General features: G+C 38.6%; 1 protein-coding gene across 1 annotated transcript in view; it reads right to left on the bottom strand.

Annotated features, from left to right (window-relative positions):
* CUNH13orf42 (chromosome unknown C13orf42 homolog) overlaps positions 1-16,366 on the bottom strand; it is a 35,135-nt gene extending 18,769 nt beyond the window's left edge. The window contains exon 1 of the mRNA XM_090257999.1: positions 15,950-16,366. Within this exon, the coding sequence (XP_090114125.1) occupies positions 15,950-16,366 (417 nt within the window). The remainder of the gene's footprint in view (positions 1-15,949) is intronic.
* Between the last annotated feature and the right edge of the window lie 1,149 nt (positions 16,367-17,515).

Raw genomic sequence — 17,515 nt, 5'->3', positions numbered from 1 at the left:
TAACCCTGGCCTCAAAAGCTATCCAGGCCAAGTCATCTGGGCAGTGTTTCATGGGGCTCTGCAGCCAACCCAAACTGTTTCCCTAGGATTCTATGGCCAACCTCCCTGAGGCTTATCTTTTATGTGACCAGTTATCATAGTAGGACACTGGTTGTTTACCAGTTCACCTGATCTTAAAGTATGAGGAGCTGTCCTCAGTGCAGACCCCAAATGCCAATGAGCATTTGGTCAGAGTCAGAGCATAACCTGAAATGCTTCCTCTTCACTTCTCTTAAATACCCAAACTGATCCACCACACAAAGGAAGTTCTGACACATGCTATGACATGGATGAACCTTGAAAATATTAGACTAGGTGAAAAATAAAAAGCTAATCACATAAGGACAAATATGGTATGACTCCATTTATATGAGGTTCTTAGAATAGGCAAATTAATAGAGACAGAAAGTATAATAGAGGTTACCAGGGATAGGGGCAGAGGAAGTGGGGAGTAATTGTTTAACAGATATAAACTTTCTGTTTGGGATAATGAAAAATTCTGGAAATAGATAGTGGTGGGCTATATCACATAGTGTATGTACTTAATGCACTGAAGTGTACACTTTAAAATGATTTAAATGGTAAATATAAAAATAAATTTTAACTGCTTTACCTAAAAAGACTATATTTTAAAAAATTAAAAATTGTCAAACCTTTTATGAAAACATTCTCTTAATTTTTATTTTTATTTATTTTTTGTCATAAAAAATCATTTTCTAGTGTACTACCAATATATTACATAAAGTTTTAAAAATATATTAATTAGGATTTAATAGTCTTTTGAATAAATTATTATGGGTTTATATAAGTGGTAATTTGAAAAAGTTCATGGAAGTCTAGTATAAAAAACTCTGGTTATTATCTGACAATTAACAATTTGAAAATGTATACATTTAAAAAAAGAAATTTATATAAAATTATCCAAAGAAAAACAGTTAATTTCTTAAGAATTCATTAATTGTGATGAACTTAATTACCCATAATCTGGGGACACCAAACAACACTCATTTAAGGAACTATGAAGTGCTATGTTTAAAATGGTAAACTTTATATTATGTTTTTTTTTACCACAACTACAACAAAAAAGTAAGCTAAAATGGGTAATGAAAATTTCTGGAATTAGATAGTGATGATGATTGCACAACTCTGAATATACTAAAACCCACTCAATTATACACTTTAAAGATAAGTTTTATGGCCTATGAATTAAAGCTGTTATTTAAAAAAAAAGAAAGAAAAAAAAAAACCTAACTGAGAGAAGTAATGCTCAGGAGAAGGAGTGAAAAAAGAAAAGTGAGAGAGCCACACAGCTCCTCCCAGTAGCATGAAGAAATTACTGTGGGAACAAGAAGGTGAGGGAGAAACCCACAGAGGCCAAGGCCAGTCAGGTCCCAGTTATATCTTTTCAAGCTGCTGGAATGGGATGGGAAGGAATTGCAAGAAAACTTTTTATTTTTTACAGACATTTTTCTCTCATATGATGAGCTACATATTCAGGGGATTTAGACAAAAATCTTACAAGAAAATATCCATTCATGCCTCTGACGTCTGAATTTTCCACTGGGTTCAGAAGGCACTGCAGAAGCTACTATATACCATTCCCTAGGCCCTAACTGAGACCCAGTGTAATGCTGTATCCTTGGTTGTCACCCCAGGAGCTCTGAGACCATGCCACCAGTAATCTGTGTTTGGGTGCATTGTCTTGCTCTACCAAAGCAATGATTAACCATGAGGACCAAAACTTTGACTTGCTTATCAGTATCTAGAATAGTTCTTGACACATAGTGTATACTCAATAAATGTGTTGATGAATGAAGAATGAATTAATGATATATTGTTACAAAATAGAGGAAATGATTCACCCAAGCACAGAATCATGCAGGGTAAGATGACTCTCCCTGGCCCAGATGTGCAGGATAAAGCAGCCTCCTTACCTCATCTTGAGTTGTGTGTTACCACATCTGATATATTACACAAACTCAGAATATGTTTTCCAATTGAAAGGCACCATGAATACATTAACAAGAGTGTGAGTGAGTTCTGGCATAATAGAGACTGGCTCTCTCTTTATCACGTGCACAGCCTTATATAAATCACTTAATGTCTTTGGGCCCCAGTTTTCATTTGTTTTTGTCTGTTGTGTGGGGCTAATACTCAACACATTGAGTTTGGAGAGTGATTAGAAGTCAGACCTAACTGTTTATTATTCCTAGTTGTGCCTGGGCTTCAGCACTGGGGCAGAGGGAGGTGAGTGTGGAGACCCCACTGTTCCTTTTTGATGGCAGAAACACCCCAGGTGCTCAGGGAGAAGGGGTTGGGTGGCTTTTCCTTACAAGGTTCAGAAACCCTATATTCCAGGACAGGATCATTTCAAATATACCACCCTCCTGCCACATGAATTTTGTAGTGTTGGAAATTCTAACATTTGGTCATCCAAACAATGAGTTCCAAACTGCAGCTCATGCCCAGCTCTGACAAAAAAAAGAAGAAAGGAAAGAAAAAAAAAACCCTCTTAAAATATAAAATTTTTGTTTGTTTTGATTTTAAAACGTTGCAAGAAGTATTTTTCATTAATTTTTATAATTACACCTCATTCTGATGGAGGAGCAGATTGTCACAGGGTCTGGCCAAGACTAACCATGCAGGGGCTCAGGGGTCTTCCTACATTCACCCCAGGTTCATCTCACTTCCTTCTTCCATCAACCCATGTAGGCGTCCTTTCAGGCTATTTGCATCTCACAAGAGCTAGGATAACAGACCATTCATCAACCTAGTGCATCAGGCCTTAGATATATATTAACATTTTAATAGGACTTATTAGAATGCCTTACTCCAGGCTGTGAGAAACTATGGGTCTCAATCCAGTAGTGGGTTGTAAAATCAATTGAATGTGTCATGACCAATGTTAAAAATTAATTCAGAATATTTTTTGAAAAATATTAGAGTGCAAAGGAGAGAACTTTTGGTGTTCTGTTTGAGTAAACTGGGACATCTAAAATCTATTTCTTACTGAGAGTTTTAAACAAAAGTTTAATTTGTTTTAATTTATTAAATTTATTGAGATGACATTGGTTAATAAAATTATGTAGGTTTCAGGTATACAATTGCACAATATATCATCTGTATAATGTATTGCATGTATACCACCCCAATTCTTCTTCCATCATCATTTATCCCCCTCTTTACCCTCTTCTACATGCCCCCCTCCACTTTTAAATAAAAACTTTTAAAAACCATGATCTATCTCCCAAAGAAAGACAGACAGGGAAACTTAGGTTCTGTGGTTGGTATTTGTGGGGGGTGGAAAGGGCTTGCCATTGTGTCTAGAACCACAGGTAACACTGTTCACTCCCTACATGAAGGCCAGCTCTCCCACTCTCTACAGAATAAAAACCTGCAGACTTTTACATCAATAAAGCATCCATAAGTGACCATAGTTATTGTTGTGCTCTGAGGTTAGGAGAATGACAAAAATACTGTTTCAGTTTCATCAAGCTCACCAAGCTCACTGCAGTCCCACCAAGAGAGATACACAATGCTAACAACCACAATTGGATGTGATAAATGGTAGAACAGAGAGGTGTTTAAATTAATATTTGAGAAGAAAAAAGACTGATTCTATACAGGAGTGTATTCATTTCCTAGGGTTGCAATTATAAAGTACTACAAACTGGACAGCTTAGACCAAAAGAAATGTATTCTGTCACAGTTCTGGAGGTCAGAAGTCAGATCAGGGTATGAGAAGGGCCATACTGTCTTTGAAAGCACTAGGGAAGGATGTTCCCGGCCCCTCTCCCAGATTCTGGGAGTTCCTTGGCTTGTGGCAGCATAAGTACAATCTTCACACAGCATTCTCCCTATGTGCATGCATGGGTCTCAGTTCTCCCTTTTTATAAGAATATCAGTGATGTTGGATTAGGAGCCCACACTAATAATTTGCAACCACCATAATGAACTAATTACATCTGTTTTTCTAAGGTAGTGGATGTTATGACTTAAACATTTGATTTTGGGGAGACAAAATTCAGCATATAACAGGTCAAGGAAAAAAAATGCTGTTAGCCCTAAACCTTGAACAAACTTTTCTACCAATGCAGAAAGGTTATGGCATTACAGAAGGAAGGAACTCTTCTGGTCCCCTGCCGCTGCTGTGCACAGAGAATCAGGCAGGCACAAGCGACCTGCTACCCTGTCCTCATGAGGACATGGAGCCACCACCCAATATTTCTCAGGTGATGCCCAGCATATAGCTCTTTCCTTTTAAAAAATATTTTATTTATTTATTGTTTTTCTATTACAGTTGTCCCATTTTTCCCTCATTGCTCTCCACCCCCTGCCCAATCATTTTCCCACAGTCAGTTCTCACCCCATAGTCCATGTCCATGGGTCATTTATACTAGTTCCTTAACTAGACTGTTCCCCTTCTTACTCTCCTCCTCCTACCACATCCCCCCTGGTCACTGTTATACTCTGCTCCTTGTTTACATGCCTCTGGTTCAATTTTGCTCATTTGTTTGTGTTGTTCATTAGTTTCCTGTATTAGGTGATATCATACGGTATTTGTCTTTCATTGCCTGTCTTATTTCACAAAGCATAATACTCACCAGTTCTGTCCATGTTGTCGAAAACGGTAGGAGTTCCTTCTTTATTTCTGCTGCATAGCATTCCATTGTGTAAAGTGTACCACAGTTTTTTGATTCACTCATCTACAGATGGGCACTTAGGCTCTTTCCAACACTTGGCTATTGTAAATAGTGCTGCTATGAACATAGGGATGCATAGATTCTTTTGAATTGGTGTTTTAGGATTTTTTGGATATAATCCTAGCAATGAAATTGCTGGTTCAAAAGGCAGTTCCATTTTTAGTTTTTTAAGGAAATTTCACACTGTTTTCCATAGTGGCTGCATCAGTACACCAACAGTACACCAAAGCTTTCCCTCCAACAGTACACCAAAGTTCCCTTTTCTCCACATCTTCGCCAGCACTTGTTATTTGTTAATTTGTTGATAATGGCCATTCTGACTGGTGTGAAAAAGTATCCATTGTGGTTTTAATTTGCATCTCTCTGATGGCTAGTGATGTTGAACATTCTTTCATATGCTATGGACCCTCTGCATGTCCTCTTTGGAGAAATGTTTGTTCAGGTCCTTTGCCCATTTTTTAATTGGATTTTATGTCCTCTTGATGTTGAGACATGTATGTTCTTTTTTTATATTTTGGAGATCAATCCCTTGTCTGAGTTATCATTGGCAAATATGTTTTTCCATATGATTGGTACCCTTTTCATCTTGCTGATGTGTTCTTTTGCTGAGCAGAAACTCTTAAGTTTGATGTAGTTCCATTTGTTTATTCCTTTCTTTATTTCCCTTGCCTTAGGAGATATATTGGCAAAAATATTGCTATGTGGGATATCTGAAATTTTCCTGCCTATGTTTTCATTTAGGACTTTTATGGTGTCACATCATACATTTAAGTGTTTTATCCACCTTGAGTTTTTTCTTGTGTATGGTGTAATTTGGTGGTCTAGTTCCAAAAAATTGGAATTTTTTTCCAGTTTCTATCTCTGATATTTTATTGTTGGTGTACAGAAATGACTTTGATTTCTGAATATTGACGTTGTACCCTGCTATTCTGCCAAATTCATTTATTAAGCCGAGATATTTTTTAGTGGAGTCTATAGGGTTTTTATGTACACTGTCATGACATCTGCAAATAATGACAGTTTCACTGCCTTTTTAAATTTTACTTGTGTGACTGCTGTGACTAGAACTTTCAAAACTAAGTTGAATAAGAGTGGAGAGAGTGGACATCCTTTTCATGTTCCTAATCTCATTGGGAATGCTTTCAGTTTTTTCCCATTGAGTATGATGTGGGCTTCAGTTTTCTCATACATGGCCTTTATTATATTGAGGGGTGCTCCCTCTATTCCCATTTTGTTGAGTGTTTTCATCATAAATGGGTGTTGTACTTTATTAAAGGTCTTTAAAGCATCTATTGATATCATTATGTGATTTTCGTCTATCATTTTATTTATGTGGTTTATTACAATTATTGATTTGTGAATATTAAATCATCCTTGCATCCCTGTGATGAATCTCACTCGATCGTGGTATATGATCTTTTTAATGTGTTGCTAGGTCTGGTTTGCCAATATTTTGTTGACAATTTTGGCATCTATGTTCATCAGTAATATTAGCCTGTAGTTTTCTTTCTTTGTTCTGTCTTGACCTGGTTTTGGAATTAGGGTAATACTGGCTTCATAGAAGGAGTTTAGGAGTCTTCCCTCTTCTTGGATTTTTTGGAATGTTTTGAGAAGAATAGGAGTTCGTTCTTTCCTAAACGTTTTGTAAAATTCATCTGTGAAACAATCTGGTTCAGGGCTTTTGTGTACCCAAAGGCTTTTGGTTACTGCTTCACACTACTAGTTGCTATTGGTCGATTCATGGTTTCTGTTTCTTCTTGATTCAGTTTTGGAAGATTATGTTTCCAGAAATTTGTCAAATTTCTTCCCATACAGTTTTTTTGTAGTACGTTCTTACAATCCTTTGTATTTCTGTGATATGAGTTGTAATTTCTCCTTTCTCTTCTAATTTTGTTTAATGGATCCTCTCTCTTCCTTTTCCTTTTTTTTTTTTTTAATTTTATTTTTTGGATTTTCAATTACAGTTGTCCCATTTTTTCCTCCATTCCTACTCCTACCCAGCCCACCCCTTCTCCCATAATCAAATCCCTCCTTGTTGTCCATGTCTATGAGTCATTTATACACATCCCTTGACTAAACCCTTCCCTTACTTATCCCCCTTCTCTCCCTCCCCCTCCCCCCTATTGACTGCTATTCTGCTCCTTGTCCTATTTAGTTCATTTGTTTATGTTGTTCTTTAGTTTCCTGTATTAGGTGATATCATATGGTATTTGTCTTTTTTTGCCTGGTTTATTTCACTAAGCATAATTCTCTCTAGTTCCATCCATGTTGTCGCAAATGGCAGGAGTTCCTTCTTTCTCTCTGCTGCATAGTATTCCATTGTGTAAATGTACCACAGTTTTTAAATCCAGTCATCTACAGATGGACACTTAGGCTGTTTCCAGTACTTAGTTATTGTAAACAGTGCTGCTATGAACATAGGGGTACATAAGTTCTTTTGAATTAGGGTTTTAGGATTTTTTGGGTATAATCATAGCAGTGGAATCACTGGTTCAAAAGGCAGTTCCATTTTTAGTTTTTTGAGACAATTCCATACTGTTTTCCATAGTGGCTGCACCAGTCTGCATTCCCACCAACAGTGCAGTAAGGTTCTCATTTCTCCACATCCTCACCAGCATTTGTTGTTTGTTGATTTGTTGATGATGCTCATTCTGACTGGTGTAAAGTGGTATCTCATTGTGGTTTTAATTTGCATCTCTCTGATGGCTAGTGATGTTGAGCATTTTTTTCATGTGTCTATGGACCTTCTTTATGTCCTTTGCCCATTTTATAATTGGGTTGTCTGTTTTCCTGATGTTAAGTCATATAAGCTCTTTATATATTTTGGAGATCAGTCCCTTGTCTGAGATACCATTGGCAAATATGTTTTCCCATATGGTTGGTTTCCTTTGCATCTTGCTGATGTTTTCTTTTGCTGAGCAGAAACTCTTTAGTTTGATGTAGTCCCATTTGTTTATTTTTTCCTTTATTTCTCTTGCCTTAAGAGATGTATCTGTGAAAATATTGGTACGTGGGATATTTGAAATTTTCCTGCCAATGTTTTCCTCTAGGACTTTTATGCTATCACGGCTTACATTTAAGTCTTTGATCCATCTTGAGTTTATTCTCGTGTGTGGTGTAAGTTGGTGGTCTAGTTTCATTTTTTTGCATGTCCCTGTCCAGTTCTCCCAGCACCATTTGTTAAAGAGGCCCTTCTCACTCCATTTTATGTTCCTTCCTCCTTTATCAAAGATTAGTTGACCATAGAGGCCTGGGTTTATTTCTGGGCTCTCTATTCTGTTCCACTGATCTGTATGTCTGTTTTTATGTCAGTACCAGACTGTTTTGATCACAGTGGCTTTGTAGTATTGTTTGATGTCTGGTGTTGTGATTCCTCCTGCTGTGTTCTTCTGTTTCAAGGTTGCGTATGCTATTTGGGGTCTTTTTTGGTTCCATATGAATTTTTGGAGGATTTGTTCTAGGTCTGTGAAATATGTCATTGGTAATTTACTAGGGATTGTATTGAATCTGTAAATTGCTTTGGGTAGTATGGCCATTTTGATGATTTTGATTATTTCCATCCAACAACATGGTATTCGCTTTCATTTATTTGTATCTTCCTTAATTTCTTTCTTCAATGTTACATAATTTTCAGAGTACAGGTCTTTTACCTCCTTGGTTAAGTTTATTCCTAAGTACTTTATTTTTCTTGTTGCTATAGTAAATGGTTTTTTCTTTTTTGCTTCTGTCTCGGATATTTTATTGTTGGTGTACAGAAATGCCTTAGATTTCTGTATATTTATCTTGTACCTTGCTATTTTACCAAATTCACTTATAATATTGAGTAGTCTTTAGTGGAGTTTATATGGTTTTCTAGGTATACTATCATGATATCTGCATATAATGATAGTTTTACTTCTTCTTTCCCGGTTTGGATGCCTTTTATTTCTTTTTCTTGTCTGATTGCTGTGGCTAGGACTTACAACACTATGTTGAATAGGAGTGGAGAGACTGGACATCCTTGTCTCGTTTCTGATTTCAGGGCGAACACTTTCAGTTTTTGTCCATTGAGTGTGATGTTGGCTTCAGGTTTCTCATAGATAGCCTTAATTATGTTAAGGTATGCTCCCTCTATTCCCATTTTGCTGAGTGTTTTCATCATAAAGGGGTTTTGTACTTTATCAAATGCTTTTTCTGCATCTATTGATATAATCATGTGATTTTTGTCTTTCATTATGTTTAGATGATGTATTATATTTATTGATTTGCGAATATTAAACCATCCTTGCATCCCTGGGATGAATCCCACTTGATCGTGATGTGTTATCTTTTTGATGTATTGCTGGATCCTGTTTGCCAATATTTTGTTGAGGATTTTAGCATCTATGTTCATCAGTGACAGTGGCCTGTAGTTTTCTTTCTTTGTTGTGTCTTGACCTTGTTTTGAGATTAGGGTAATACTGGCTTCATAGAAAGACTTTGGGATTTTTCCCTCTTTTTGGATTTTTTGGAATAGTTTGAGGAGAGTAGGAGTTAGCTCTTCCCTGAATGTTTTGTAAAATTCGCCTGTGAAGCCATCCAGTCCAGGGCTTTTGTATGCTGGGAGATTTTTGATTACTGTTTCTATTTCTTTCTTTGTTATTGGTCTGTTGAGACTTTCTACTTCTTCTTGGTTCAGTTTTGGAATTTATGTGTTTCTAGAAATTTGTCCATTTCTTCTAGGTTGTCAAATTGCTTGCCATACAGTTGTTTGTAGTAATTTCTTACAATTGTTTGTATTTCTGTGGTATCAGTCGTGATTTCTCCTTTTTTGTTTCTGATTTTATTTATTTGGGTCTTGTCTCTTTTTTTCTTGATGAGACTGGCTAAAGGCTTGTCGATTTTGTTTATTTTTCAAAGAACCAGCTTCTAGTTTTGTTGATCTTTTGAATTGTTTGTTTCAGCTCTATGTCATTTAATTCTACTCTGATCTTGATGATTTCCTTCCTTCAACTTGCTCTGGGCTTTGCTTGTTGTTCTTCCTCCAGTTCCTGTAGCTGTAGGGTTAGATTATTTATTTGAGATTCTTCTGTCCTTTTCAGGTAGGCCTTATTGCTATGAACTTCCCCCCAGGAATGCCTTCACTGAGTCTCATAGGTTTTGGATTGTTATGTGTTCATTATCATTAGTTTCCAGAAACTTTATTTCTTCTTTGATGTCATTGTTAACCCATTCATTATTTAATAGCATGTTATTTATTCTCCATGAGTTTGAATGTTTTTGAGTTATTTTCTTGAGGTTGGTTTCCAGTTTCAAAGCATTGTGATCAGATCAGAGAAGATACTTGATATAGTTTCAGTTTTCTTGAAATTGTTGAGGCTTGTTTCGTGTCCTACCATGTGGTCTATCTTTGGAAATATTCCATGCGCACTTGAAAAGAATGTATTGTTTGCTTCTTTGGGGTGAAGAGTTCTATACATTTGATTAAGTCCATTTCATCTAGAGTGTTGTTCGATGCCTCAATATTCTTGGTGTTTCTTTGCTTCAAAGATCTGTCCACAGTTTACAATGGAGTGTTAAAGACCCCTACTATGAGTGTGTTGCTATCGATATCTTTCTTGTAGTCTTCCAAAAATGTCCTTATATATTTGCATACTCCTATGTTTGGTGCATGCAGTTTACCAGGGTTATACCTTCTTGATGGATTGTTCCCTTAAGTTTTATAAAATGTCCTTCTTTGTCTCTTTATGGCCTTTGTTCTTCAACCTATTTTGTCTGATATAAGTATTGCTACCCCAGTTTTTTTTTTATGTCCATTTCCTTGGAATACTTTTTTCCTTCCCTTCACTTTCAGTCTGTGTAAATCTTTTGTTTTGAGGTGGTCTCTTGTAGACAGCAAATATGTGGGTCATGTCTTATATCCATTCCACTCCCCTATGTCTTCTAGCTGGAGCATTTAATCCATTTACATTTAAGATTATTATTGACAGGTATTTATTCATTTCTTTTTTGTACCTGTGTTCCTCTTTCTCTCTATTTTTCTTCTTCTTCTTAAAACATTCTGTTTAGCATCACTTGCAATGATGGTTTGGTGGAGATGTATCCTTTTAGTCTTCCTTTGTGTGGGAAACTTCTTATTTCAGCTTCTATTTTGAAAGAGAACCTTGTATGGTGAAGTAGTCTTGGTTGTAGGCCTTTGTTTTTTATTGCTTGAAATATATTATGCCATTTCCTTCTTGCTTATAGTGTTTCTGTTGAGAAATTAGCTAATAGCCTTATCGTAGCTCCCTTATATGTTATTTGCTGTTTTTCTCTTGCTGCTTTTAGAATTCTCTCTTTGTCTTTGAATATTGTCATTTTAATTATGATGTGCCTTGGAGTGTGCCTTCTTATGTTCATCTTCTTTTGAATCCTCTGTGCTTACTGTACTTGTGAGACATTTTCTCTCCTCATGTTTAGGAAGTTTTCTGTCATTATTTTTTCAATCAGGTTTTCTATCCCTTGCTCCTCTTCTTCTCCTTCTGGTATCCTTATGATACAGATATTATTGCCTTTCATGTTGTCCTGAAGCTTTCTTAAACCCTCTTCATCCTTCTTCAGTCTTTTTTCATTTTTGTTGCACTGGCTGGGAGTTTTTTCCTATGTTGTCATCTAACTCACTGATCCCGTACTCTTCTTCATTTATCCTGCTTTTTATTCATTCCACTGTGTTCTTCAATTCATAAATTGTATTCTTCATTGTTTCATGGCTCTTATTGATAGTTTCTACATCCTTTTAATGCTAGTGTAGTTCTTTGTAATTTCCTTGTAACCTCCTTGGAGTTTTTTAGTTTCCCTGGAGTTTGTTGTAGTTTTCTCTGAGTTTGTTGAGTTCATTGGGCTCCCTTATTACCATTGTTTTGAATTCAATGTCTGATAGTTTGTTTGCCTCTATTTCATTTATCCCTCTTTCTTGGAATTCCTCCTTTTCCTTTCTGTGGGTTGTTTCTTATCCTCCCACTTTAGGTGGTTCTTCTTGTTTGTTTCTGCTTCTTAGATTGATCTGCTTTCATTTTCTGCCTTTGTGGTATGATCTTTTGTGGGGGAGAATCCTTCAGGATTCAGTGGTCCAGACTCCTTGAACTCCTGAACTTGATGCTCTTGGGATGCACTTTACGCCTTTTATTTGGGCTGTCCGGTAGAATTTTGGTTTTGCTTGCTGTTGTGTTGCTCTTTGGTGGGTCTTTTTCTCCAGATAGCTGACTGAAAGTCACTCTGTCCACTTTATTTTGTAAATAGTTGTTGAGCTGCAACAGTTGTTGAGCTGCTGCTAAATCAAGCCACTTGCCCAGGCAATAATCCCACACCCACAAAGATACCCCCCACCCTCAATTACTGTATCAATTGCTGATCCAGTGTTCATAAGAAAGTAATGAGATTGAGATTATTATAAGAAAGAAAAAATAAATAAGAGTTGACCTTCTGAAAGTAAAATTTATATCATCTATTAAAAAGGGAGGGATGAAGTTGTAATGAATTAAGAGGGGAAACGTGTAGTATTAGGTTTAAACAGAAATTGTAAAAAAAAGATAAATAGATATATCTATATCTATCTATCTATATATGTCATCTATCTATCTATCTATATCTATCTATCTATCTATCTATCTATCTATCTATCTATATATATATATATATATATATATATATATATATATAGTGTGTGTGTGTGTGTGTGATAACCAACAGAGAGAGAGAGAGAGAGAGAGAGAGAGAGAGAGAGAGAGAAATAATAAAGAAGATGAATAAGAAAAAATGTTTTAAAAAAGGCCCAAATTAGAGAAAAAGTTTCACTACAGCACTAAGAGTAACCTATGAGATAAGATTAATGTAGGTGGGATGGAAGTAAGAGGTAAAAAAGAAATAAAGAGAAGCTAAGAGATGTCTAGAGGAGAGGAAAGTGATTTTGTGATGACAGAGTGAGCAGGAATACTTAGAGTGAGCAATGAAAACCAGGCTAAGACAGGGAAAATTTCAAATTTAAAGTGAAAAAAAGAAAGGGCTGGAGGAGGGTACAAGTGTATCAAGGACAGGGGAGCGATAAGATTTGAGATTTGAAATACCAAAATAGTGAAGATCTATGGATAAAGTTGCAGGAATGCAGACTGGTCAAGGTAGGGAAAGAGTAAGTGTATTTTATGATTGAAAAAAGAAGGGGCTGGAGAGGTAAGAAAAAAATGAGTGATGATTGGAAATGAGTGGTAGTGGGAGAAAATATAGAATTTAAAACAAAGATAAGAGGGAAAAATCAAATTGTAAAATTGACTGAATAAAGGGAGGAGCAAAAAATGAGATTTATAATAACCTATAACATAAAGACTATTTATTTATAATGAATAGACTGGGAGGACAAAGAAAAGCTATTTAAGATATGTATGAGACGGTCACAGTGGAATTTGTCGATGTAGTTTCTGTATTTTTTTCACTTTCTTCTCTTTCTGGAACCACCCTGTTGACTTCAGCTTATGTCCAAGTCTGGATGTAGGCAGCCTAACCTCAACTATCGGTGCTCTTCTGATAGGATCTTTCTCTTTCATTGTTTACTATAGTCACTCTGAAACCCAGTCAGGCCCAAGCACCATGGGGCACGGCAGAGTAATTTCTTCAGGCAGGCTACTGCTTTCCCTCTTGCTGTTGCCAACAGGAGGGGAGCAGTATCCCCAAATGGTTTCTCCCACAGCACTCAAGGTCTCTAATCCACCTCTCACCCTTGCCAGAGCCGGGGGCAAGTGTGCGCGCGAGGTCCCCCTAAGAATCTCACCATGCCTCCAGCTGTTCTGCCCCAGTTGGCAAAAACAAACAAATGTTGCTTTATGCCTCTTAGAGTCAGACCCCTCCTCACTTACTCTCAGCTCTGCCAGTGGGCCCAGCCTAAGTTTCAGCTCTGAAACATCTCGGGGAAAACCTTTCGGGTGCTGCAAAATTTATCTGTGCTTGGTACTACTGTTTGCGGGTGCCAAGCTAGCAATCCGTCTCTTCCACAGTCTACACCTGACAGATTGCTAGGAAGAAGCCTCCTGCATCTGGCCACGGCCACAAAACTCAATTTCTGACAGTGTCCAGTGGTCGTACATGTGGCTGTTCAACAATTTAGTTGAAGATCCAGACCCAGAGGAAGGCCAGCACACCTTTTCATTGAGTCCCTTCCAGATATCACTGGACAGGGCACCCACAGTGGAAACACAGCCTCCAGGTCTCTTTACTTCCCCAGCCTTCACTCTTCAGCCCCATTGGATCCCTGCTACTGAGTCGATTGGCTAGTGTCCCTTCCCAGTGCAGCCCAAGGTGCTGGTCTAGGGTGGGGGCCCCTGGCTAATCACCTTAGAAAGTGCAGACTGAAGTTCTTTCTTTCCCCCATGTTGTTCCCACACTTCTGTCCCAGTTTGCCCTATCTGAAGGCTGCTCTCACCCACTCAGTGCTCTGTCCTCCAAATCTCCTTCACAATAGGAGCATACCCAGCAGGCTGCTGACTACCCTGCCACCATATTTCCCTCTCCCTACAGCTCTTTCTTTAGGAGTGATGAAGGAGAGCCTCTTGTCTAAAGGCTGCACCTTACATTTCAGAGTTAGTAAACAATGGACTACCTGGTATGTACCAGGTTCTATCACAGGAAGGATATTGCTTTCTCCTCACAAGGTAGATTCTTATTTCCAGCTGTGCACAACAGAAATTAAAGCCTAGAGAGGCAAAGGCACACAGCTTTTGTTTATAAATAGAGTTAAAATTCAGACCTTGTTCTGACTGACTTCAAAGTCCTTTTGAAACTCTTTTCCAGTTATACCATGGTGAGAGACATCATCTGAGGAAATCCATACACTGCATGTGCTTGTGACCCTCCTCAGAACCATTCGTACTTGGCCAGGTCTGGTTGTTCTGACTCTAAACCTCTATTTTTAGACAGGTGAACTAAGAAGGGAGCAGAAAGGAAGGAAGCTCAGTTCCACAAAAGAGAAGACTTCATTTTTTCAGGAAAATGTAGTGCCTAGAGGGAATCTAACCAGAGCCTGGAACCCTAGGATGCTCAAGTTGGAAGGGAGTCTAGAAGTCACTGCTGTCCGCTCTGTCATTGGAAGTGGCCACTCAAAAAGGGTGACCAGTCGACAAATCTACAGCTAGCTGGCCCACGGTGAGTACTGGGACAAAATGCAGACAGTTGAAACTTATTGTCTGAGGACAAGCCCTGGATATTTGATAGTAGGTCAGTCAGTCATTCAATTTTAATGGGGCTTGCACAGACAGAAGAACACTCTGGGGACACAGCCAGGATATGGGAGAAAGAGGCCTGCTCTGAACACTTTAGGGTCCCATCATCAGGAAAGTGATTGATGGAAATATAAAACCAAACAGTGTCACACCTCAGGCATTAAAAAATATTTAGCAAATACAGAAACGAGTAACTGATTGAATTAGGAGTCTTGTCAAAATCACGTCACTGGGTTTCAGTTTGTTCTTCTGTGATACAGAGGGAACCACTTCCTCTATCTCTTCCGATATCATTAAAGTGCTCAAATAAAGGTGCTGTACAGAAACACTGTGATGGGTAAAAATAATCAGAGAAATGCAAGTTCTTTCTTTCACTAATTTCCTGTTTAGTCTCTGGGCTTGAAGCCTCCAATGCCAGCAAAGCTGTTGTGTAATCTCTTTCAAGGCACAGACTTTCTGTGGTTATGCCTAAGTCCCCAGAATATCTGGGTCTAGAGTCCTGAGGGAGCAAAGCCTCCAGTTATTTGATTCACAAGGGGCTAAGAAGCTAGGTATTTGAAAACATATTGTTTACATGAAGATGTCACTTTTCATTGAGATTTTTAGAAGTGATTCCAATAATAAAAAATAACAGCAATAATTTGCTGAGAAATAATTTGCTGTCACCCAAACATCAAACAAGCATTGTCTCATTTATGAAATGGGCAGCAAATTAAATGACAGATGCACCCTGCAACAGTGGTGCTGCATGACACCACATCCTGAGCCCTCTTCTAGGCTGCTCTGGGACCTTAAACCTCACCTTCCCATTGCCTCATCCTGGAAAGTCAGCATGGGTCTATTCACTCTTCCCAGGCTGAGAGGTGGTGATAGAGAGTGAGAACTGAGCCATTATTTAGAATGTGCACATTAACTAAGCTGTGCAGCGATAAGCCAGGTTTCAAAGAGACATGAAAGGCTCTTGGAACAACTCTTATCTCAATTGCACTTTTCAGTGGCACTTACCTTTATTTCTTTGGAGGTGGACTGGCCAAGGGCCTTTTTTTCTGACTTGGAAGATTTGGACGAGGTGGAGGAGAAGCCCTGGGTATGCTTGGGCTTCAAGTCATTGAAGCTGCTCAAATATTTTTTCCTCAGGGCCAGAAGCTCCTGTAAGTATTGAAGACAGTCCTGGGTGCGTGAGAACATCCACACCCGGTCTCCCTCCTGCTGCAGGTAGTACAGACTGGTGTCCATGCTGTTGGTGTTTTTGTATTTCTTTAAGGACTCACTGAATTTCTCCCCATAGTCCCCAACCACGTACATGGAGCTACTGTGGATCAGCCGCACTGTGGAGCCAGCTCCTCTATAGTAGGAATCCTCAGCCACCTCTGCCTTCCTTTGCTGGCTGGAATTAAAGACGGGATGGAGCTTTCTAAACATGATGCTCTATTTCTCTTCCTGTGCACCTTCCAGCTGCCTGCGCTGTGCCATTTGATCTTGCTGGGGGTGGAGAAGCCAACATGCAGGCCTCCCGTCACCTGCCGTCCAGGAGGCCTCTGATCTCTGGAATCCCAGCTGTGGGTGTGGGCTCAATCAGGAAGAAAACCAGGGCATCTACTACGTGTGTGGTTTTTTTTTGGGGGGGGGGGGGTACATTTACACCCAATAACCAAGATGCCATAAACTACCCAAGGAGAAGAGACAGTGAGTGCCCTGTGAGCTTAAAAGCAAGTGTCTTGGCTAGTTCTAAGCCACATTTGGTGCAAATACTTTCTATGCTACTCTTTTGAAGGCCCCAGCTGGATGGGGAAAGTGAGACAATTTTTTTCCTGCTCAACTATTTCCTTTCCTTTTCATTTTCCACTTCTGCATGTGGTCTTGGGTTGATTTGATCTTGGTGTGAATTTTTACCTTCCCACTTTGGCTGAGTTAGCCTTGGTCCTAAACCCCTGTATCGAAATGAAGTCTATTTTGGAAGGACTTAGTTCAAAAAAGTGTATTGCTTGAGGTAGAATCCTGTCCCCTGAGCTGAGCCTGGGTGCATACAGCCAGGGCCATTGGCAGTTGGCTCACAGATCCTAGTTAAACTGGATTCTGAGCAGGCATTTGAGAACACTGCAGGCACCTCACTGACAGTAACAAGATCTTGCAGCTGTCACCAGATAGCAACCCATTGTGGAGATGGGAGGATTCAGGTATCTCTTGCGGACCTCTGACCAGCAGAGTCCGTGGCGTTGTGGATGAGGGAATAAATGCACAGCGACTGCAAGAATCCTGTGGAGAAGAGGGGACAGAACTGGCCACTTTCTAGAGGAGAAAGCACAGTCTGCCCCTGCCTTAACAGGCTTTTATTGATTTCTTAGGTGGATTACATCCAAGAAAATTGTGAATCATTGTGCTAATCATTGCCTTATTATGATTATTACTTTTACATATTAGAGAAAAGAATGTTATACATGCATGGATGATAAGAATAACTTGTCTAGTCACATCCTGTTCTTAGAAATTGGCCCAGAATAGGCTCTAAGAGACTGGTTCAAGGTTACACGCTGAACATCTTTTGTTCTCAGCCCAAGATGAGGGAGTCCT

The sequence above is a fragment of the Furipterus horrens genome, unplaced genomic scaffold (assembly GCF_987537825.1).
Source record: "Furipterus horrens unplaced genomic scaffold, mFurHor1.1.pri manual_scaffold_12, whole genome shotgun sequence".
NCBI classification, from domain to species: domain Eukaryota; kingdom Metazoa; phylum Chordata; class Mammalia; order Chiroptera; family Furipteridae; genus Furipterus; species Furipterus horrens.
The sequence above is the reverse complement of the archived record's forward strand: the minus strand, read 5'-3'. Positions and strand labels throughout refer to the sequence as shown.